This window comes from Salmo salar, chromosome ssa06 (genome assembly GCF_905237065.1).
Source record: "Salmo salar chromosome ssa06, Ssal_v3.1, whole genome shotgun sequence".
In the NCBI taxonomy this organism is placed as follows: Eukaryota; Metazoa; Chordata; class Actinopteri; order Salmoniformes; family Salmonidae; genus Salmo; species Salmo salar.
Window position 1 is genome coordinate 16729814 of NC_059447.1, and position 22687 is coordinate 16752500.

The 22687-nt window shown below is 42.9% G+C and overlaps 2 protein-coding genes across 6 annotated transcripts in view; one reads left to right on the forward strand and one right to left on the reverse strand.

Moving 5' to 3' along the window:
- Positions 1-246: 246 nt before the first annotated feature.
- On the forward strand, positions 247-14690 carry LOC106606408 (somatostatin receptor type 2). 3 transcript variants are annotated; one of them, XM_045719854.1, is made up of 3 exons: positions 247-297; positions 9866-10637; positions 12959-14690. In XM_045719854.1, exons 2-3 carry the CDS (start codon positions 9927-9929, stop codon positions 13367-13369), a joined length of 1122 nt encoding a protein of 373 aa, XP_045575810.1. In that variant the 5' UTR covers positions 247-297; positions 9866-9926; the 3' UTR covers positions 13370-14690. The 3 variants fall into 3 exon arrangements, with proteins under 3 accessions (XP_045575810.1, XP_045575809.1, XP_045575808.1); XM_045719853.1 differs by lacking the exon at positions 247-297 and adding an exon at positions 317-697; XM_045719852.1 differs by lacking the exon at positions 247-297 and adding an exon at positions 318-1075.
- Positions 14691-20998: 6308 nt separating this feature from the next.
- LOC106606419 (ubiquitin carboxyl-terminal hydrolase 22) overlaps positions 20999-22687 on the reverse strand; it is a 100421-nt gene continuing 98732 nt past the window's right edge. For all 3 annotated transcript variants that reach the window (XM_045719857.1, XM_045719856.1, XM_045719855.1), the window contains one exon: positions 20999-22687. This exon is cut by the window's right edge and continues 873 nt beyond it. The gene's annotated coding sequence lies outside the window, so the exon portion shown is untranslated.

The following is a 22687-nucleotide window of genomic DNA, read 5'->3' on the forward strand; positions in this document are numbered from 1 at the left end:
GGTCAGCATGAAGGCAGGCAGAACAGTGTTTACCGTTCTTTTATGCCAAAGATAACAGTTGTCTGTCTGCTGCATGTTGTTTTGTCTTTCTTTGCGTTTGGAAGCTGTCGATGATCAGAAGGGTAAACGCAACTGTGTGAATAACTTGGTTCTCGTCCACAAAGCTATGTGTGACGCTGGTATGGTGTCTCATGTCCCCTCCTCTACCTCACTGGTTGGCTACTGGTTGGCTACTTTCACAATCCGGGTCGAATGAACAGTATGTTTCATATGGGCTGCACAGCAAAAATACAAGAGGTATCTGGCATAATTTAGCTCTAATAATTATGCTAACATAACGACTATCATTTTCAATTAATTTGGTAAATAGATTTACTTGATGATCTCTAGGCCTATAATCAATAAATCAGGACATTTCCAATCATTATTTTTAATCTCACAACTCAAATGAAGACCGGATGTAAACAAGGCTTCAGCACACTGGCCACCACCTTGATCTTTTCGTAGTGTGCTGGCTCAGTCCTAACGTTATAGCCTGGTGACAACGAGGTTACTGCATGCTTTATTTTTTTTAAATAGGAGGAAACGGGGAAATAACGGACCAGTAACTCCATCTGTGTGCTGGGCTGGAGAACAGTAGCAAGCAGCAGCAACAGCCCTGTACGAGGTCTCTACCCGGTGTCTGTCATTACAAGCTGTGAGTAGCTAATACAAGCTGCGCGCGCTCCGCATCTCCTCTCATTCCGGCCCTTTCCACTCAAGGCATTCTCTGTGCGCACCTTACCATGTAGCCAGACGCACAGAGTCGTGCCACATACATTTATTTATTTTCTTGCGTTGACAAATTTTCAATGATCTCGATCTTTTTTACAACTTATTTCAGCATGATGGCAAATGATCAAAGGTTGGTTATTTTGAAAGGTGAATTCAAATGGCAGAGAGCTGTCAAACCTCGTTTCGGCTGAAGGTATTGGAGAGGTGTTTGAGAAGGTTTCATGGTGGGAAATGAAGACCCATTGAACTCAGATAAACGGAATAAAGTTATACATTGGATTATATTTAATCGATTTTAAAGGTAAGGAAAATATAGAAATGTGTCATTATCAAAATGACATGTTATATCTTGTCTTAAAGTTTTCCAACTGACATTTTCTGTCAATTTACGTGAATGAAAAAAGGATCTTGTCTATAATTCTTATTCCGTCATCATGGTAATGAAACACAATGGGAATCATGTGTGTTGATGTTATTGAAATATTGATTAAATATTTAAGCTTAAAATCATACTATCGCTTTACTTTTTTCAAATGTATTGTGACATTCATAGACTGAGTGATTTATGACACTATTTTATCAGATGACTACCATTGGATTAACTCTTTCATGTTGCGCATATTTAAGTTTTGATGGTTCCAATCCCTGACCACTCTCTGTGATCACATCTGAAACGTGGATTTCAATGTTCTGATCATCGGCTCAACAGGGTCTGTTGCTGCAAGAACAAACAGATGAGTAGCTCCTTATCGTCTACTGCAGATTTCCCACACAGCCCTTTAAATCACTGCGCTAAAGGTTTGTGACAGAGTCACTGTGTGCCTGAAAAGACAGAGCGGAGTAAACTGGCAGAACAAGATGGCAAGCTATCAGGTGCATTGTGCCAGTGTTCTACAGTACGTTGAGTTAGAATACGACATACTTCATTTATTTTTTATTTCAACTTTATTTAACCAGGTAGGCAAGTTGAGAACAAGTTCTCATTTACAACTGCGACCTGGCCAAGATAAAGCAAAGCAGTTCGACACATATAACAACATAGAGTTACACATGGAGTAAAACAAACATACAGTCAATAATACAGTAGAAAAATAAGTCTATACACAATGTGAGCAAATGAGGTGAGATAAGGGAGGTAAAGGCAATAAATACATACGGTAGCCTAGTGGTTAGAGGTTTGGGCAAGTAACTGAAAGTTTGCTAGATCATATCCCCTGAACTGACAAGGTAAAAATCTGTCGTTCTGCCCCTGAACAAGGCAGTTAACCCACTGTTCCTAGGCTGTCATTGTAAATAAGAATTTGTTCTTAACTGACTTGCCTAGTTAAATAAAGGTTAAATTAAAAATAACAACAACATGTAAGGATCCAGTGCTTCAAAAGACAGAGCAGAGTAAACTGGTAGAACAAGGTATCTGTCAGGTAGTGCCTGAACAGCACTCATGTGGTCTATTCTAAACCAAAGCACTGTAAAGCATTGACCCAGCCAGTGAAGAGAAAGGGGTGTAAACTGGCAGACAATCTATCAGGTGCCTGAACAGAGATCTATTATATTATATTCTAAACCAAAGCAATATAAAGCATTGAGCCTGAAGAGATACAGGAGTAATGTGTCGGAACAAGATTTCAATCTATCAGGTGCAGGATCAGCCCACCGGTGGTCTATTATATTCTAAATCAATACACTGTAAAGCATTAAGACAGCCTTGGTTTATGCGAGCTGGCCCAGAACGTCTTGGAGCAAGATCCTATCTCCTGTTTGTGTAGTGTGAGGCAGCTTGAGTAACCGCCTGGACAGGACGCTAGTCTATGGCAGGGCCTTACCCGAAATCTCATACCTCCTTATCTCCTTAATGCTGAGTGCCAAGCAGAGGCGTATCAGGTCCCATTTTTACTGTCCTTGGCAGTGTGTGAATTACAGGGGGCCGGGGGAGGGGGGGGGGGGGGGGGCTCTGCCTCCTTGAATGAGACATGAGCTCCCCTGAATGCAACAAGGGTCAAACTTTGGGGGGGGGACTGTAATTTATCGGTCCAGTCCACTAGCGAACTATCAACATTGTTTCAACTGGGCCCCTCACAGTTTTCCACGCCAATGAGCTCAGGACAGACAGGCATCCCGTATTTCAGTCTCTTTTTCTATCAGGTGCCAATCAGCCCACATGTTGTCTATTCTATTGAGGCAGTGCCTGAAAAGCCAGAGGGAAGTAATCTGGCAGAACAGTGAATCAGGTTCCTAAACAACCCACAGGAGGTCTTCTAGTCTATTCTTCTCTATATTCTATTCTATTTCATTTGATTCTATTTCATTATATATTTCAATTCTACCACTAGACTTAGATCCAGACTACTGAGACTGAACCACTTGTTGACGAATTGCTCAATGTTGCATTCAATACATACTGTACAGTGCATCTATTCATAGTTCAGTAGCCAACGTCAACCCACCAACTTCAGTTCAACAAGTCCAAATTGTACATCTAAGCATGGAGCAAACATGTTGCACCATGGATCTGAAATGGCACCCTATTTCCTATGGGTCCTGAAAGTAGTGCACTATGTAGGTAATAGGGTCCCATCCGTGATGCAGGATATGATTAGGGAATTACACTGAGTGTACAAAACATTAGGAACACCATGCTAATATTGAGTTGCACCCCCCTTTGCCCTCAGAACAGCCTCAATTCGGTGGGGCACTCTTCGAGGTGTTGAAAGCATTCCACAGGGATGCTGGCCCATGTTGACTCCAATGCTTCCCACAGTTGTGTCAGTTGAGTGTGAAAAACCGAGCAGTATTGCAGTTCTTGACACAGGCTTAAAAATCCTTCTTTAACCTGTCCCCTCCCCTTTATCTACACTGATTGAAGTGGATTTAACAAGTGACATCAATAAGGGATCATAGCTTTTACCTGGCATCACCTGGTCAGTCTATGTCATGGAAAGAGCAGGTGTTCCTAATGTTTTGTACAAATCAAATCAAATGTTTATTTGTCATATACACATGTCTAGCAGATGTTATTGCGAGTGTAGCGAAATGCTTCAGTGTATAGCAATGTTGTGAATTTGGTGCATTGATAGCAACCGCTTCAGTTGTTAGGCTACTCTGTCTCTGGCACGGTAGGTGACGAGCTAGCTTTTCATTAAACAACATAATGAGGATTTCTATCAGCCTAATCGAGGTGTTCTTACAAGGCTGGATTTCTCCTAATGCGACTGTCGCTTTAGGTATAATGCTTCAGGTATAATGCTTTAGGTATAATGCCGGGAGCCGCTTGTGGATTTGACAGCTCTAATGCAATTCCACCTCTGACACTGCCAAACAACCGCTATGTGGGTGTCAGCTAGCGTGGATCTGATAGAATGTAGCCCACGGTCTGCGCCCCAAATGCCACCCTATGGGCAGTGGACACCCTATGGGCAGTGGACACTATGGGCCCTGGTCAAAGTAGTGCAGCACAAAGGGAGGGAATAGGGTTCTATTTGGGACGAACACATGGACACGTGGCCCAGGCAATGTCACCATCTGTTTTACTGTTTTGTTTTCAACATCCCACATACCCCTCCCTCCTATCTGGTGTTGCTTATTTAGCACAACAATACCCATATCTCAGACAACTCCGAGGCAGCTTTCACTGTGCAGGAGGTGCAATGACAAATTGGCATAATGAAACATGTTATGATGTTGATATTATATCAGGTTGGCAGGGGGCATCTCTCCCACTGTGTGCTGACACCGAACTGCACACTAATTTGACTCTGTCACGGCTCACTGATTGTGGTGCCACAGTCCTTCCTTTCTTTCAATTACATAGGCGGGAATCATTTACATACTAATTTGCATTCGTTCCCACCCCCTAATAAATACACGTTTTCTATAACAGTGGAGAGGAGTAACCTTTGGGTTGTTATTTACTGAGGGAAGAATATAGTCTAGTATCAAGTGAAGTGAAGGACAAGCAGTTCTCAGGAAGGGGCTGTGACTGAGTTGACTGAATGACTTCCCTATGGTGTGTGTGGTGTGTGTGTGTAGCGCAGTGTGTGTGTGTGAGTGCATACATACATGTACGTGTGTCTGTGTCCATGTGTATGTGCACACGTGTGTGTGTGTGTGTGTGTGTGTGTGTGTGTGTGTGTGTGTGTGTGTGTGTGTGTGTATGTGTGCATATGTGTGTGTGTGTATGTGCATGTGTGTACGTGTGTGTTGCAGTGTGCTCGTCTAGCGGACATGACAACATAAACTAGCTGGAAACCTGTACTCAGACTTGTGATAAAAGGCAGAACTGAAGCTGTTCCATTTTGTATTTAAAGGAGAGAGAATTCCCAGGGGAGCTCTCCATACACACACCAGGGCCCTACTGTTGCAGCTTTTAATCTGCTGTGTAATTACATTTGAGAAGGGCCTTTAAGGCTGAATAGTAAAAGAAGTATCCAACATGCTGTGAAACCAATGACTGAGTGCCTGAACAGCTGGGCCCTCCTACAGAGATGTCATGACTCATGTCCCTCACTAATGCTTTGTGTGGGCAGTGATGGCCCAATTCAATATATTTCAACTCATTCTCTGTGAAACAATGAATTGTTCAGTGCCTTCGGGAAAGTATTCAAACCCCTTGACTTTTGTCGTGTTACAAAGTGGGATTCAAATGGATTAAATTGTCATTTTTTTGTCAATGATCTACACAAGATACTCTAATGTCAAAGTGGAAGAACAATTCCAACATTTGTAAAAAATAAAATATATATATATATAAAAAATTATACACTAATATATACTGCTCAAAAAAATAAAGGGAACACTTAAACAACACATCCTAGATCTGAATGAAAGAAAGAATCTTATTAAATACTTTTTTCTTTACATAGTTGAATGTGCTGACAACAAAATCACACAAAAATAATCAATGGAAATCCAATTTATCAACCCATGGAGGTCTGTATTTGGAGTCACACTCAAAATTAAAGTGGAAAACCACACTACAGGCTGATCCAACTTTGATGTAATGTCCTTAAAACAAGTCAAAATGAGGCTCAGTAGTGTGTGTGGCCTCCACGTGCCTGTATGACCTCCCTACAACGCCTGGGCATGCTCCTGATGAGGTGGCGGATGGTCTCCTGAGGGATCTCCTCCCATACCTTGACTAAAGCATCCGCCAACTCCTGGACAGTCTGTGGTGCAACGTGGCGTTGGTGGATGGAGCGAGACATGATGTCCCAGATGTGCTCAATTGGATTCAGGTCTGGGGAACGGGCGGGCCAGTCCATAGCATCAATGCCTTCCTCTTGCAAGAACTGCTGACACACTCCAGCCACATGAGGTCTAGTATTGTCTTGCATTAGGAGGAACCCAGGGCCAACCGCACCAGCATATGGTCTCACAAGTGGTCTGAGGATCTCATCTCGGTACCTAATGGCAGTCAGGCTACCTCTGGCGAGCACATGGAGGGCTGTGCGGCCCCCCAAAGAAATGCCACCCCACACCATGACTGACCCACCGCCAAACCGGTCATGCTGGAGGATGTTGCAGGCAGCAGAACGTTCTCCACGGCGTCTCCAGACTCTGTCACGTCTGTCACATGTGCTCAGTGTGAACCTGCTTTCATCTGTGAAGAGCACAGGGCGCAAGTGGCGAATTTGTCAATCTTGGTGTTCTCTGGCAAATGCCAAACGTCCTGCACGGTGTTGGGCTGTAAGCACAACCCCCACCTGTGGACGTCGGGCCTTCATACCACCCTGATGGAGTCTATTTCTGACCGTTTGAGCAGACATGCACATTTGTGGCCTGCTGGAGGTCATTTTGCAGGGCTCTGGCAGTGCTTCTCCTGCTCCTCCTTGCACAAAGGCGGAGGTAGCGGTCCTGCTGCTAGGTTGTTGCCCTCCTACGGCCTCCTCCACGTCTACTGATGTACTGGCCTGTCTCCTGGTAGCGCCTCCATGCTCTGGACACTACGCTGACAGACACAGCAAACCTTCTTGCCACAGCTCGCATTGATGTGCCATCCTGGATGAGCTGCACTACCTGAGCCACTTGTGTGGGTTGTAGACTCCGTCTCATGCTACCGCTAGAGTGAAAGCACCGCCAGCATTCAAAAGTGACCAAAACATCAGCCAGGAAGCATAGGAACTGAGAAGTGGTCTGTGGTCCCCACCTGCAGAACCACTCCTTTATTGGGGGTGTCTTGCTAATTGCCTATAATTTCCACCTGTTGTCTATTCCATTTGCACAACAGCATGTGAAATGTATTGTCAATCAGTGTTGCTTCCTAAGTGGACAGTTTGATTTCACAGAACTGTGATTGACTTGGAGTTACATTGCGTTGTTTAAGTGTTCCCTTTATTTTTTTGAGCAGTGTATATCTTGATTAGATAGGTATTCAACCCCCTGAGTCAATACATGTTAGAATCACCTTTGGAAGCAATTACAAATCCCTGAGTGGTTTTCTTCCTATCTGGCAACTGAGTTAGGATGGACACCTGTATCTTTGTAATGACTGGGTGTATAGATACACCCTCCAAAGTGTAATTAATAACGTCACCATGCTCAAAGGGATATTCAATGCCTGCTTTTGTTTTCTTTCACCCATCTACCAATAGGTGCCCTTCTTTGTGAAGCATTGGAAAACTTCCCCTAGCTTTCTGGTTGAATCTGTGTTTTAAATTCACTGCTCGACTGAGGGACCTTATAGATAACTGTATGTGTGGGGTACAGAGATGAGGTAGTCATTTTAAAAAGCATGTTAAACACTGTTATTGCACACATAGTGAGTCCATACAACATATTATGTGACTTGTTAAACAAATATTTACTCCTCAACTTATTTAGGCTTGCCATAACAAATGGGTTGAATACTTATTGACTCAAGACATTTGAGCTTTCATTTGTAAAAAAATATATATATATATATATATATATTTTTTTTAAATCAATTTTGTATTCAGGCTGTAACACAAGAAAATGTGGAAAAAGTCAAAGGGTTTGAATACTTTCTGATGGCACTGTATATTTTATCACAAATGGGATCCAAATCAGGGAACATGTGCCCTCGGTTAATGGGCTTTAATGGAGCATGATGCCTATGCATTCGTGGACAGGATATAGGTCTATCCCCATCGATTTTCGAAGATCATGGGGATTACCCAGTACTGATTACCACAGGCTGACTGTAGACAGAGGCTGCAGCTGAACCCGCCAACCAAGTCTCTCTCTCAACAGACACCTCCAGGACCAGGGTCCTCATTTATAATGTTATGTACATTTCACACTCAATTTCTGCGTGCGCCATTTCTGAAAAGTCTGTGCACTTACGATAATACTGAGATTTATAAACGTGGCGCAAGCCATACATTGCATGTTTCCCGTTATATATCAGACGTGTCATAAAACTGTGTGCGCCTGAACGAGCATTAAAACTCTGCCTGGAAGACGCCCTCCATTCACCTTTTATAGAGACAATAACGTTCTTTATTTCCTGTATAATGTGGAACTATTGCCATTTGGCCACTGCATGCAAATGACAAATTGTTGTTCAATATTTAGTTTATCAACAGAGTATTGGGTTTATACTGTATGTCCAGCTTTGGAATAGGCTCTGAGATTAAATAGGTAATGATGTCGCACTCCTATTGCACATCAATATTGTAGCCTAACCATACTGTCAACGATTATTTATGTATGCAGGGCTTACAAATGAGGCCCCAGGAACCAATGGTCTGGAGTGTGATTGCAACACAGGTAACACAGTGGTTACCACGTTACATAAGGACATTAGTAAATATATACCCAATGCATTGGAGGTAGGGGAGAGCAAGCTGCCCTGTGTGCCAGACCTGGGTTCAAATAGTATGTGTTCTTTGAGTGTTTGATCGAGTCTGTCTGGAGTGCCAGAGGGGTGGGGTTTACAGTTCTGGGACTATTTCATTGGTTCCATTACACCAGGCAAGCTCAATCAAGACCAGGTAAAGTATTTGAAATAATCTCAAATAGTATTTAAACCAGGTCTGCCTGTGTGGTTTCAAAAGCCATCCCATCTCTTCCTGGTTTGAGCCAGGTTATTATTACAGTAGTCTGTGATGAGCATAGTTTTATTGCAACAGCACAAGCGTGGCACACTCAATAAAATCCTAATCAATTAAGTCAACAGCATGTGCCATCCTCGGAGCTGAGGGGGGCAGAATTACCTGCATTGTCTGGAAAGGCAACCACTTTTAGTTATGCTACAGTCTACACTTAAGCATTTGTAGACAGTCATAATGGTCTTCATATTGTTATAGTCAGTGGTGTAAAGTACTCAAGTAAAACTACTTTAAAGTACTACTAAAGTAGTTATTTGGTATCTGTACTTGACTATTTACTTAACTACATTCCTAAAGAAAATAATGTACTTTTTACTCCATGAAACCCAAAAGTATTCATTACATTTTGAGTGCTTAGCAGGACAGAAAAATTCACAAACATATCAAGAGAACATCCCTGGTCATCCCTACTGGCCCTGATCTGACAGACTCACTAAACACACATGCTTTGTTTGTAAATTATGTCTGTGTTGGAATGTGACCCTGGTTATCCAGAAAATAGAAAATTATGCCTGTTTAATAATATAAGGAATTTGAACTAACTTATATTTTTAAGTATATTTGAGCAATTACATTTACTCTTCATGTGTAAGTATATTTATAACCAAATACTTTAAAGATTTTACTCAAGTAATAATTTACTGGGTGACTTTCACTTTTACTTGAGTCATTTTCTATTAAGGTGTCTTTACTTCTCCTCAAGTATGACAATTGGGTACTTTCCCCACCACTAGTTACTGCTAATATAATAAACTAATCAAATGTGTTTAAGCCCAGCTTGGACAAAAAGGGTGCTAAACAGCTTTGAGGTTTATTAGGGACAAAGAATGTAAGATTGTTTGTAATGAAAATCTGAGGGGGGAGGGGAACAGAGAGTAAATGTACATTTACATTTCGTAACTGTGTGCTGTTATATTTTGGGAGGCTTTTCAAAAATGTTTGTTCCCTAGAGAGAGAGACTGAGAGACAGAGAGAGAGCGAGAGGCACCCCACATTGATTCTGTTATTTTCTTCCATCCATGCAGGTGGGATGTCATAGTCAGAGTTCCTTGGATATCTGAGAGACATTGAGGAACCAGAGCCACCATGGACTCCTGGGTGTTCCCCTCCTCCCTCCCCAACCTAACCGAAGAACCCCTGATGTACGACAGCTTTATTCTGGGCAACGAGTCAACGGAACCCAATGGTACCTATACGGGCGACAACACGTTCAACCAGACCAGCACCATGGTCATCACCTTCCTCTACTTCCTGGTGTGTGGTATCGGTCTCTGTGGCAACGCCCTTGTGATCTACGTCATTCTGCGTTACGCCAAGATGAAGACGGTCACGAATATTTACATCATGAATTTGGCAGTCGCAGATGTTCTGTTCATGTTGGGGTTACCGTTCATCGCCATTCAGCTGGCGCTGGTCCACTGGCCGTTCGGTGCGGTGCTGTGCCGCGTGGTCATGACCGTGGACTCACTCAACCAGTTTACCTCCATCTTCTGCCTTATGGTCATGAGCATCGACCGCTACCTGGCCGTGGTGCACCCCATCCGGTCCACCAAGTGGCGCAAGCCACGTATGGCCAAGACCATCAACCTGGCGGTGTGGGGGGTGTCACTCCTGGTCAACCTGCCTATCATAATCTACAGCGGTTTAATCACCAAGCACAACAGTTGCTTCTGTACCATCGTGTGGCCGGAGCCTGAGGAGGCCTACTACACCGCCTTCATGTTCTACACCTTCGTCCTGGGTTTCTTCCTCCCGCTCATGGTCATCTGCCTGTGTTACCTTCTCATCATCATCAAGGTCAGTCTCATGGTCACCTGCCTGTGTTAACTCACCATCATCATCAAGGTCAGTCTCATGGTCACCTGCCTGTGTTACCTTCTCATCATCATCAAGGTCAGTCTCATGGTCACCTGCCTGTGTTAACTCACCATCATCATCAAGGTCAGTCTCATGGTCACCTGCCTGTGTTAACTCACCATCATCATCAAGGTCAGTCTCATGGTCACCTGCCTGTGTTAACTCATCATCATCATCATCAAGGTCAGTCTCATGGTCACCTGCCTGTGTTACCTTTTCATCATCATCATCATCAAGGTCAGTCTCATGGTCACCTGCCTGTGTTAACTCACCATCATCATCAAGGTCAGTCTCATGGTCACCTGCCTGTGTTAACTCATCATCATCATCAAGGTCAGTCTCATGGTCACCTGCCTGTGTTAACTCATCATCATCATCATCAAGGTCAGTCTCATGGTCACCTGCCTGTGTTAACTCACCATCAAGGTCAGTCTCATGGTCACCTGCCTGTGTTAACTCATCATCATCATCAAGGTCAGTCTCATGGTCACCTGCCTGTGTTAACTCATCATCATCATCATCAAGGTCAGTCTCATGGTCACCTGCCTGTGTTAACTCACCATCATCATCAAGGTCAGTCTTATGGTCACCTGCCTGTGTTAACTCACCATCATCATCAAGGTCAGTCTCATGGTCACCTGCCTGTGTTAACTCATCATCATCATCATCAAGGTCAGTCTTATGGTCACCTGCCTGTGTTAACTCACCATCATCATCAAGGTCAGTCTCATGGTCACCTGCCTGTGTTAACTCATCATCATCATCATCAAGGTCAGTCTTATGGTCACCTGCCTGTGTTAACTCACCATCATCATCAAGGTCAGTCTCATGGTCACCTGCCTGTGTTAACTCATCATCATCATCAAGGTCAGTCTCATGGTCACCTGCCTGTGTTAACTCACCATCATCATCAAGGTCAGTCTTATGGTCACCTGCCTGTGTTAACTCATCATCATCATCATCAAGGTCAGTCTCATGGTCACCTGCCTGTGTTAACTCATCATCATCATCATCAAGGTCAGTCTCATGGTCACCTGCCTGTGTTAACTCACCATCATCATCAAGGTCAGTCTCATGGTCACCTGCCTGTGTTAACTCATCACCATCATCATCAAGGTCAGTCTCATGGTCACCTGCCTGTGTTAACTCATCATCATCAAGGTCAGTCTTATGGTCACCTGCCTGTGTTAACTCACCATCATCATCAAGGTCAGTCTCATGGTCACCTGCCTGTGTTAACTCACCATCATCATCAAGGTCAGTCTTATGGTCACCTGCCTGTGTTAACTCACCATCATCATCAAGGTCAGTCTCATGGTCACCTGCCTGTGTTAACTCATCATCATCATCATCAAGGTCAGTCTCATGGTCACCTGCCTGTGTTAACTCACCATCATCATCAAGGTCAGTCTCATGGTCACCTGCCTGTGTTACCTTTTCATCATCAAGGTCAGTCTCATGGTCACCTGCCTGTGTTAACTCACCATCATCATCAAGGTCAGTCTCATGGTCACCTGCCTGTGTTAACTCACCATCATCATCAAGGTCAGTCTCATGGTCACCTGCCTGTGTTAACTCATCATCATCATCATCAAGGTCAGTCTCATGGTCACCTGCCTGTGTTACCTTTTCATCATCATCATCATCAAGGTCAGTCTCATGGTCACCTGCCTGTGTTAACTCACCATCATCATCAAGGTCAGTCTCATGGTCACCTGCCTGTGTTAACTCATCATCATCATCAAGGTCAGTCTCATGGTCACCTGCCTGTGTTACCTTTTCATCATCATCATCATCAAGGTCAGTCTCATGGTCACCTGCCTGTGTTAACTCACCATCATCATTAAGGTTATACTTGTTTTACATCGTTCTGCCACCACTACAGTGTCCATATTAGGACATCCTCAGTGTCACCTGCTGAGACCAAGGCTGACCTACATAGATGAGACTGACAACTCCATGACTACTGCCGTCTTTCTATCCTTTTCATTTGAACCTGACTAAATTGTTGTGACCTATCGTATGTTGTAATGGTAGCACAGTATGTCTACTTTAATCTATCGTTTTCTTCTTTTGATTTTGCCTGTGCGGTGAAGTGCCTTGAGATGTAGCTATATTTACCTATATTTAAAAGTGGGCTATACAGATAAAATGTATAATTATTACTACTATTAAAGTGAAGTTCTCAGGGATCTGTGTCGGGTCTAATATTTATGTTTTTTTTAAAGAGTGCTATAGAAATAAAATCTATCATTTTTTAGGTGAAGTCGTCAGGGATCCGTGTTGGGTCCACTAAGAGGAAGCGCTCGGAGAGGAAGGTGACCCGCATGGTGTCCATCGTGGTTGCCGTGTTCGTCTTCTGCTGGCTGCCCTTCTATGTCTTCAATGTGACGTCGGTGACAGGAACCATCTCCACCACGCCCTTCCTGAGGAGCACCTTTGCCTTCGTGGTGGTCCTGGGTTACGCCAACTCGTGTGCCAACCCCATACTTTACGCGTTCCTGTCGGAGAACTTCAAGAAGAGCTTCCAGAACGTTCTGTGTCGGAAGAAGGTGGGTGGGCTGGATGTGATTGAGCGCAGCGACAGCAAGCAGGACAAGTCGCGCATGATGAATGACCCCACGGAGACTCAAAGCACGCTGCTCAATGGAGACCTGCAGACCAGCATTTGATGCTTGATAATTCTAACGCATCCCTTATGTGTGATCTATACAGACATCTTTGATTTCACATCAACACTCCCTCACAAGCTCATCACACACAAACAAATAAACTAACAAAACGCACGCATGCACACACACACAGAAACAAACACACACTTGTTTTGCAGGTGGAATCGGTCATCCTGCCCTGTTACCATGCCCTATGAACAGCTCACATAGGGGGAGTGATTGTAGTTGATCTCATGGTGTGATATTTTGTAAGCATTTTCTTCCCCCTGTGGACGAGGTGAAAAAATGCCAGAGGAACTAAGCCCTCATGGTGTCTGCTCCTCAACGGCTGTTATCACGTTCTTTATGTCTCCTATCTCTGTTTACCAACTCTCTCTTTACTTTCTCAAAAGACATACAATGATATGACAGTGGGTTTTCCTGGTCGTAAAACCCATACATTGTGATATATTCATAAAGGAGAGAATACTAACTGTAGTTGTGACTTTGCTCTCTGGTGTTTGGGTGGAAAGCTGAAGACTTGTACTGAGTGTATTGATGCTGGTGGACAGTGACAGGATCATGTGAGGACCAGAACAGAGTTGTGTTCATTAGGCCCCAAATGGAAGAAAAGGGACTGAAACCAGGAAGTGTTACCTGAACTTGTCTAATAAGAAACATGTGTTATCCACTGCAGAGCATTTTGCCATGTTGTGTCCTGATAAGTCCCAGACGGTTACCTACGGTTACTGATTGACAGCAGATGAGACTTAACCATGGAGAACAAGGATTCCTTGCACATATGTTTACACTAGCAGGGTGAACCTCCACCTCAATCTGTCTTTGTCACATTGTCCTGTAGCCGAGATAAATACCAGACTAGGATGTAGGAAGTATGCCAAAGTGAGACTAGGACTATAGCAGACTCACTGTGTAAATATTGTCTGTTTACAAAGATTGTGTGTTCAAAATGGTGGGCTCTGCAGAATGTGGAATTAGTAACATGCCTCTATTCTTAGATACTGTATTACTTAACACAACAGTGAGCAGCAGGCCACATCTCCTCTGGATCACTACACCAAGGTGTAGTTTGGTTATCTAATGACTTACTACAGAGAGAGGAGGAACAGTAGAGATGCTGGGACTACTTTGAAATGACATAAAAACACATGATATCCCACATGGTTAATTTGCTGGCACAAGTCCTGCTGAGACTTATACTGCCCAAATATGGACTCCGTAAAGTCAGTTTAACATTATGGTAGACCTTAGTGCTTTTTTTTTAACCTCAGAAAAGACACATATGTGCTGTGGACAAATATTCATCAGTGAGTCATGGACCTACAGCATGCAGCTGAACAGAGTCACAAAGTTGGAATCACATGACCTAATGGTGACTGTATGAAGTCCCCTGACAACTATGAATGCACCTTTACTATGTAATTTAACAGTTTCTCTGTGTGTGTATGTGTGTGTGTGTGTGTGTGTGTGTGTGTGTGTGTGAGAGTGAGTGTACACGTGTGTGTGTGTGTGTGTACTGTACACAGTGTTTTATTTGATACAGCATTCAGTCCAAGGCCATGATTAGTAGAAGTGTAGAATGAGTAGATATTGAACCCAATATGGGTACCAGGTGACCTCACCAGGAAAAACTCAGGGCCCAAATTATTATTCTAGCCCAGAGTGTTTCTCGGTCAGATTATTATTATTATTCTAGCCCAGAGTGTTTCTCGGTCAGATTATTATTATTATAGCCCAGTGTTTCTTGGTCACGTTATTATTATTAAAGCCCAGTGTTTCTCGGTCAGATTATTATTATTATAGCCCAGTGTTTCTTGGTCGGGTTATTATTATTATAGCCCAGTGTTTCTTGGTCAGGTTATTATTATTATAGCCCAGTGTTTCTTGGTCGGGTTATTATTATTATAGCCCAGTGTTTCTTGGTCGGGTTATTATTATTATAGCCCAGTGTTTCTTGGTCAGGTTATTATTATTATAGCCCAGTGTTTCTTGGTCGGGTTATTATTATTATAGCCCAGTGTTTCTTGGTCGGGTTATTATTATTATAGCCCAGTGTTTCTTGGTCGGGTTATTATTATTATAGCCCAGTGTTTCTTGGTTAGGTTATTATTATTAAAGCCCAGTGTTTCTCGGTCAGATTATTATTATTATAGCCCAGTGTTTCTCGGTCGGGTTATTATTATTATAGCCCAGTGTTTCTTGGTTAGGTTATTATTATTATAGCCCAGTGTTTCTTGGTCGGGTTATTATTATTATAGCCCAGTGTTTCTTGGTCGGGTTATTATTATTATAGCCCAGTGTTTCTTGGTCGGGTTATTATTATTATAGCCCAGTGTTTCTTGGTTAGGTTATTATTATTATAGCCCAGTGTTTCTTGGTCGGGTTATTATTATTATAGCCCAGTGTTTCTTGGTTAGGTTATTATTATTATAGCCCAGTGTTTCTTGGTCGGGTTATTATTATTAAAGCCCAGTGTTTCTTGGTCAGGTTATTATTATTATAGCCCAGTGTTTCTTGGTCGGGTTATTATTATTATAGCCCAGTGTTTCTTGGTCGGGTTATTATTATTATAGCCCAGTGTTTCTTGGTTAGGTTATTATTATTATAGCCCAGTGTTTCTTGGTCGGGTTATTATTATTATAGCCCAGTGTTTCTTGGTCGGGTTATTATTATTATAGCCCAGTGTTTCTTGGTCGGGTTATTATTATTATAGCCCAGTGTTTCTTGGTTGGGTTATTATTATTATAGCCCAGTGTTTCTCGGTCGGGTTATTATAGCCCAGTGTTTCTTGGTCAGGTCACATGATCAGAAAGGGTGCAGAGTCCTACTATAGAGATGAATGCTGACATTTTGTTATATTGACGGTATTAGCATGGCATTGACCAAGGCTAATCACTAACCAAACTGCTGCTACAGTGTATAGACTCCAATGTGTGCTGTAATTGTCAAGTCAACATTGTCATGTTGTGGTTGAGAATCATTTAATTCATTTTTCGTCCAAGCTGAATAGAACTGTTTGATAGTTTAGATAGCAAAGACAATGCATTTTTCAATCACTATTGTCCAGTCCTGTTTGAAACCATCCCTTGTCACGTTTCACGTCATTCATAAATTGTTGCTATTGCTGTTATGTTGCTGTTACAGAATAATGTCCAAGAAAGACCAGTTTTTGCTTCAGCAGGTATTGAATACTGTAGTCGTCTTCATTGCTGTAAATTAAGCAGCGCTAATCTGTTTCTCCGTCAAGAAACATTTCTTCAAAGCCCAAAGAACAAATCCAGTCTGATCAGTTACAATTCAAAATGGCAGTCGTCAAAAACACTGCAGGTCATGCTACAAACACCGATAAATCTCTACCGCATCGTGGATTCGTTATTTGAAATAGTTACCCTTAGTTTGGCAGCTGTTTGACCTGCATCTGACCCACATTTTATAGCTGGTCTTCAGGCTTGCCGAGTCATGTCGTGTTTGAGATGCTGAGCTCATCACAGGCTACCCAGGCCTAGGGAAGGACAATCACCCACCTACCCCATACTATTTCTGAGAGGTCAAGTCTACTCATCCCAGGCCACCCATCCAGGCCTAGGGCAGGACAATCACCAACCTATCCCACACTCTGTCTGTGAGGTCAGCTCTGGCACGCTGGCATATGGAGCATTACCACTGGGCACACACTGGTTCAATCAACATTGTTTCACGTCATTTCAACGTGGAATAGACGTTGAATTGACCTCTGTTCCCAGTGTGCCCTCGCTTTGGGAGGTCAGAGGTCACGCTGAGGCCTCCAGTCTGAGCAATGTGAATTTGAGAAGGGCTAGAAAACATTGTAACCCTGAAGGGGTGCAGCAGTGTTCATTCTACTCCCCGTCATCATCACTCCCTTCCCCTACTCCCTAAATCTCACAGGCATAACCTGTGGATCTATGCCTATACGGTAGTGTGTACTATACTGTAGATCTAGCTAGAACAGTCAGTACATAGCCTTCTCCTCTTAGATAAAGGTTCACCTGACCTAAAGTTAGTCATAGACATGCTGCCCAATTTGCCTTAGTTTGTCCCCTGTTCAGGCTCTGGCGCCACACTCCTGTGTATGTGTTTAATGGCCATACATGTGTGTGTCTGTGTTCGTCTGCCATGTATGAGTGTGTGTTTCGTGGGAATGCTATGTGTGTGTGTTTTGTGGCTATACATGTTTCTGTGTGTGTGACAAAACAAGCCTCCCACCCCTAGGCCTCAGCATCCCATCCTCCATTCTGTCTCCTGAACAAGAGAAGCGTACAGTATGAGTGATTCATCCCTCTCTTATCTGTCCTGAAGACACATGATGACTGTTGCAAATAGATCCAACTCAAAGACATTTCACTGACAACTTCTGGTAGGTTCTTTTGATTATATATTACATACATACTGTACATACACACACACCGGTCAGTTTATTAGGTACACCTCCATGTTCACGTGGCCGTGGCTTGCTATATAAAACCGAAAGCCAGGCACAGAGGTATTCAGTTACTGTTTGATTGAATGTTAGAACAGGCAAAACGAGTCACCTAAGCATCTTTGAGCGTGGTATGATCGTCGGTGCCAGGTGCGCCAAATCTGGTATCTCCAAAACATTCGCCCTCCTGGGCTTTTCACACCCGACAGTGTCTAGGGTTTATCGAGAATGGAGCGACAAACAAAAAACATCCAGTCAGCGGCAGTCCTGTGGGCCAACACAGCTCGTTGATGACATCTGCACAATTGAATTAGTAATTAGAACAATTCATTTTAAAGGATTTCTTTGGTTGTATTTACACAGTCACACATTTAGGATATTTTCCCCCACTAATTGGTCTTTTGACCAATCACATCAGATCTTCTCACATCAAAAGACCAATTAGTGAAAAAAAGATCACAATTGTGGTGACTGTGTAAACACAGCATCAATAGCCTTGTCCAGATATGCATGCATTTCTGCCAAACCCCTCTGACACTCAATGTTGTCTTGCCATGCCGTACATGACAAACACAGTCAGAGAAGTTGGCCGCTACATCAACAGGTAGAAATAACTGTTATATAAACCACCGGAGGTTGGTGGCACCTTAATTGGGGAGAACTGGCTCGTGGTAATGACTGGAGCAGAATTAGTGGAATGGTATTAAATACAAACACATGGTCTCCAGGTGCCATTGATGCCATTCCATTTGTTCCGTTCCAGCCATGATTATGAGCCGTTCTCCCCTCAGCAGCCTCCTATGATATAAACTAATGTATTGGATTGTCCTTACATTTTGAATACCATCACATTTTATTTGCAATTGACAGAGCAGTGGTTCCCAACACTGTTACGTGTGAAGGAGAACACAGGCTTCGTAATCTGGCTTCAACCTCCATTATGACTGGCCGCTGTATCTTTGCTTAGTGAAAAACTTTTTCAGAGCTTTTTTGACAAATTAAAAATCTGACCATGGCTTTTTTTTTTTAAAACATTTTTTTACATTTATCGTGCTTATTAGACTTCATTTGAGATTACAATATTACATGCTGTTGTGGGTAATTTGTTAGGATAGCAGCAGATTTTCATCCAACCATGGCACTCTGGCTTGGCTACATTGTCTGTAGACCTTACACATCCTACAAGTGCTGATGTAAATTGATATGTTATTAGCTATACAAAGTTTCAGGCTGTTGTAGAACTGTTGCAAATAGCTAGCCAAAATGGTTATTGTGATATAAAGGGCAACTCTATAGCCTCCACTCACCATCTGTCCAATACTATTATTCTCAGTAGATAGAAGTTGCCGGCTGCTGTGGATGATGGTTGATTATCTTACGGTGACCATACTAGGACACGCTCCCGTCCATACTAGGACACGCTCCCGTCCATACTAGGACACGCTCCCGTCCATACTAGGACACGCTCCCGTCCATATTAGGACACGCTCCCGTCCATATTAGGACACGCTCCCGTCCATACTAGGACACGCTCCCGTCCATATTAGGACACGCTCCCGTCCATATTAGGACACGCTCCTGTCCATATTAGGACACGCTCCTGTCCATATTAGGACACGGTCCTGTCCATATTAGGACATGCTCCTGTCCATATTAGGACAGCTTCCTAATAGGACAACGTATCACCTACCCTCAAGCATTACCACCAAGGGAGACAAGATCTGACCCTGTATCAGCGGTTAGGAACAACTTCTACCCACTCTACTCTTCTCAACTAGAGTCTGTTGCTGAATGGTTTCATTTGTTTGCCTCTGTACAAGGAATTAGTATTGCTCAGGAGCATTTTCTCTCTCTGATTCCATTTTGCCATTATGTCTTGTTTTTGTACAAAATATATATTAAGCATTGTTAATATTATTGCTGTTCCTTACAAATATTGTTCCTTTGTTTGCTCATAAACTTTTGAAAGTTGCATGTATGCGTGTGCTTCTTCATGAAAGGCAAGAGAGTTGATCTCCTTACCACATTGACAATCATGATGTACACAGTAAGCCTAAAGTCCTGACTTTAATAAGTGTAAGAGATTCGAGTATTGATTAATAATCACAAAATCCAAAAACAGAATACATTTAATCACATCGCATCCCTATCAGAGCCCAGGAGCACTCAGTGAAACACTGCCCCTCTGTGGTGAAAATACGCTACTAAATGAAACAGTGACTATATTCTCCATGGTGTCTTTTCCTACTCGAGCCTCGTGATTTCTGAATCGACAGTGAAGGCTGCTGAGGAGAGAACGACTCATAATAACGGTCAGAACGGAGCAAATAGAATGGCATCAGACACCTGGAAACCATGTGTTTGATACCACTCCACTGATTCCGCTCCAGTCATTACCACGAGCCCGTCCTCTCCTCAGCAGACATAACCAGATAATTCCATACCTTACCAAGGCCTGTACTCCTACTGTCTTCCATCATCTAGCTAATAATAATAGGGAACCAGTTACTACTGGAAAGTCTAGGGGCGGTTTCTTGCACACACTTGTCTTGAACTAAAAAAAACAACTCAATGGACAATGTACACAAAAGTAAACCATCAAGTGACTTTAGTCCCACACCAGTCCATCAGGTATCCATGTAGGAGCACAGCAAGCAACCATCTCTCTCATCACCACATGGCATCCAGAAGTCCTGAACCAAAGATTGTAGGTTAGCCACAGCCTTCCTCCAAACTAAAGTTGCCCCAGTAGCACTGACAGTATAGCTAGCTCCTGCAGTAGAAGTGCAGTCTAATCTCTGCACTTGCAGTATGCAGTCTATAAACATACATTAAGCGGATTTCCGGGAAGGGTGAATGGTGTCCCATTTTTTAATTTAGAACTATTGTACTCATGTTGTACTATACCTGTGAGACCACATACAGCCTCAGCCAGTATTCACTAGTATCCACATCTGTGGCAGGCAGTTCTCCATCTTCTGTCTCTGTGTTCGTGGTTTACCTACAGGGATGTGTTCAGTTTGGTGAAACACTGAGCTTTAAAGACAGAATATGAAATGGTGTCAGCTATTCATTCTATCGGACATTCATTTCTACTAAATGCATTTCTATCCAAACGTTGTCATTCTACACCATGAAACTGCACACTACACTAGAGAAAAGATGGAATAGATTTGAAACGGAAGAAATCAGGCAATGGACAGAGTATGTTTTAATTAAAGAGAAAAAAGGACCACATGAGTTCTGAGTTTATTCACTGAAACGGACGTCTCTCCTCTCACCTCGTTACACGTTAGGGCTGCGTTCCTGAATGACCTCTGGGTGGCGCTCTTCTCTCAGACCGCCATGATGCATCAGACGCCTTGGTGGTGTGACCATTTAAACGTGTGATTTCTCTGTTCTTCTACCATCTGTTCTGGCTCAGGGTTCAATAATGGACCATCTGTACCAGACCAGAGGATAGACATGGTTTATTTATTTGTATTGTTTGTTTCCCGAGCAGCTGAACCAGACCAAAAGTGTTGCGGTATCAATGTGGTATACATTTTTCCCCACATTTCTTTTTTAAATCTTTACATACACAGTGATATTCAAACATAAAATACCTAATAACACATTTGTGTTCTTTCTTTTTAGAATCAGAATTCAGACAGCATACTGATAGGATAGAGAACTGTGTTACTGCACTGCAGAGACAACGTACCACAAGCCACATTGGGTCGTTCACATCAGGGCACGCAATGGATAACGTTTTAAAACGTTTTGCCACGGAAAACTTAAATGAGCTTTTCTCATGGGACAAGCCCAAGCAGTCCCTCCCAGTTTGTGAGTTTTCTATTTGGTGCCTAATGAACAGGACCTTAGTCTGAACAAGCCACGTGTGGTTGTTGTGGATAATAAGAGAACACTGCTGGATTCAAAACTGGAGCGGGTGCAGCAAACAGACAGTGCCAATCTTTCATCATCGCCATTTATCCCCCCAACACAGTACAAATATCATAGTCAATGGAGTCTTGTAACAGAAGAGGTAGGCGCGAGGTATTATTGCCCAAGGCGACATTAAGACAGACTGACTGACATGCGTCCGAAATGGCACACTATTCCCTATGTAGTGCACAACTATTGGACAGAATTCAAAAGTAGTGCACTATATAGGGAATAGTGAGCCATTTCAGTTTTGCCCTAGACCTGCACAGCTGTGTTGCAGTAGCCTTATGTTAGCACATCGCTTAAGTTGACAGACTCTAGGTTTGTGTTTGAAATGGCCCACTATTCCCTCGAGAACTACATTTGTCTCTGCAGTATATGGGCAATAGCAAGCGATTTGCTCCAGGTATGCACCCTACTGTGTTGCAGAGGCCTACAGTTTGAGTGGCTGCATTCTAAAATGACCCACAGCAGTCTGATAGCCATGGCCTCTAATCCTCTAAACATACTGTGCCTAGCCTGGTCCCAGATCTGTTTGTGATGGCTTGCCAGCTCCTATAAGAGTTTTAGCAAGACAGCACAAACAGATCTGGGACCAAGCTACAGAGAATACATTGCCTCTACTTCATAATGCCACAAGAAACCTATAGCTTTTCTCAACAATGTCAACAGCCAAAAGTGAGCCAATTTAAAATCACCACCATCATTATATACCCAACAACACTTTCCACGATAAAGAATACTACATCGATATAACGTCTTCTGAAGTTACCATGACAGCAGGGAAGGGACATTACTGCACCGCAACAAAACAGAACGGTGAGATTAACGTGGACACTGGAAAGAAACGGTACACAAAGAATTTCAATGAACGAGTCACTAAATAAAAAAATAGATATTCCCTTGCCCTCAACCAAAATTAAACAAGAAAATAATAAACAAAAAAAATTGTT

Coding starts and splice junctions, on each gene's coding strand:
- LOC106606408 (XM_045719854.1), top strand. CDS start 9,927: ATGGACTCCTGGGTGTTCCCCTCCTCCCTCCCCAACCTAACCGAAGAA. Junction 10,638..12,958: donor ACCTTCTCATCATCATCAAG/GTCAGTCTCATG, acceptor ATCATTTTTTAG/GTGAAGTCGTCAGGGATCCG.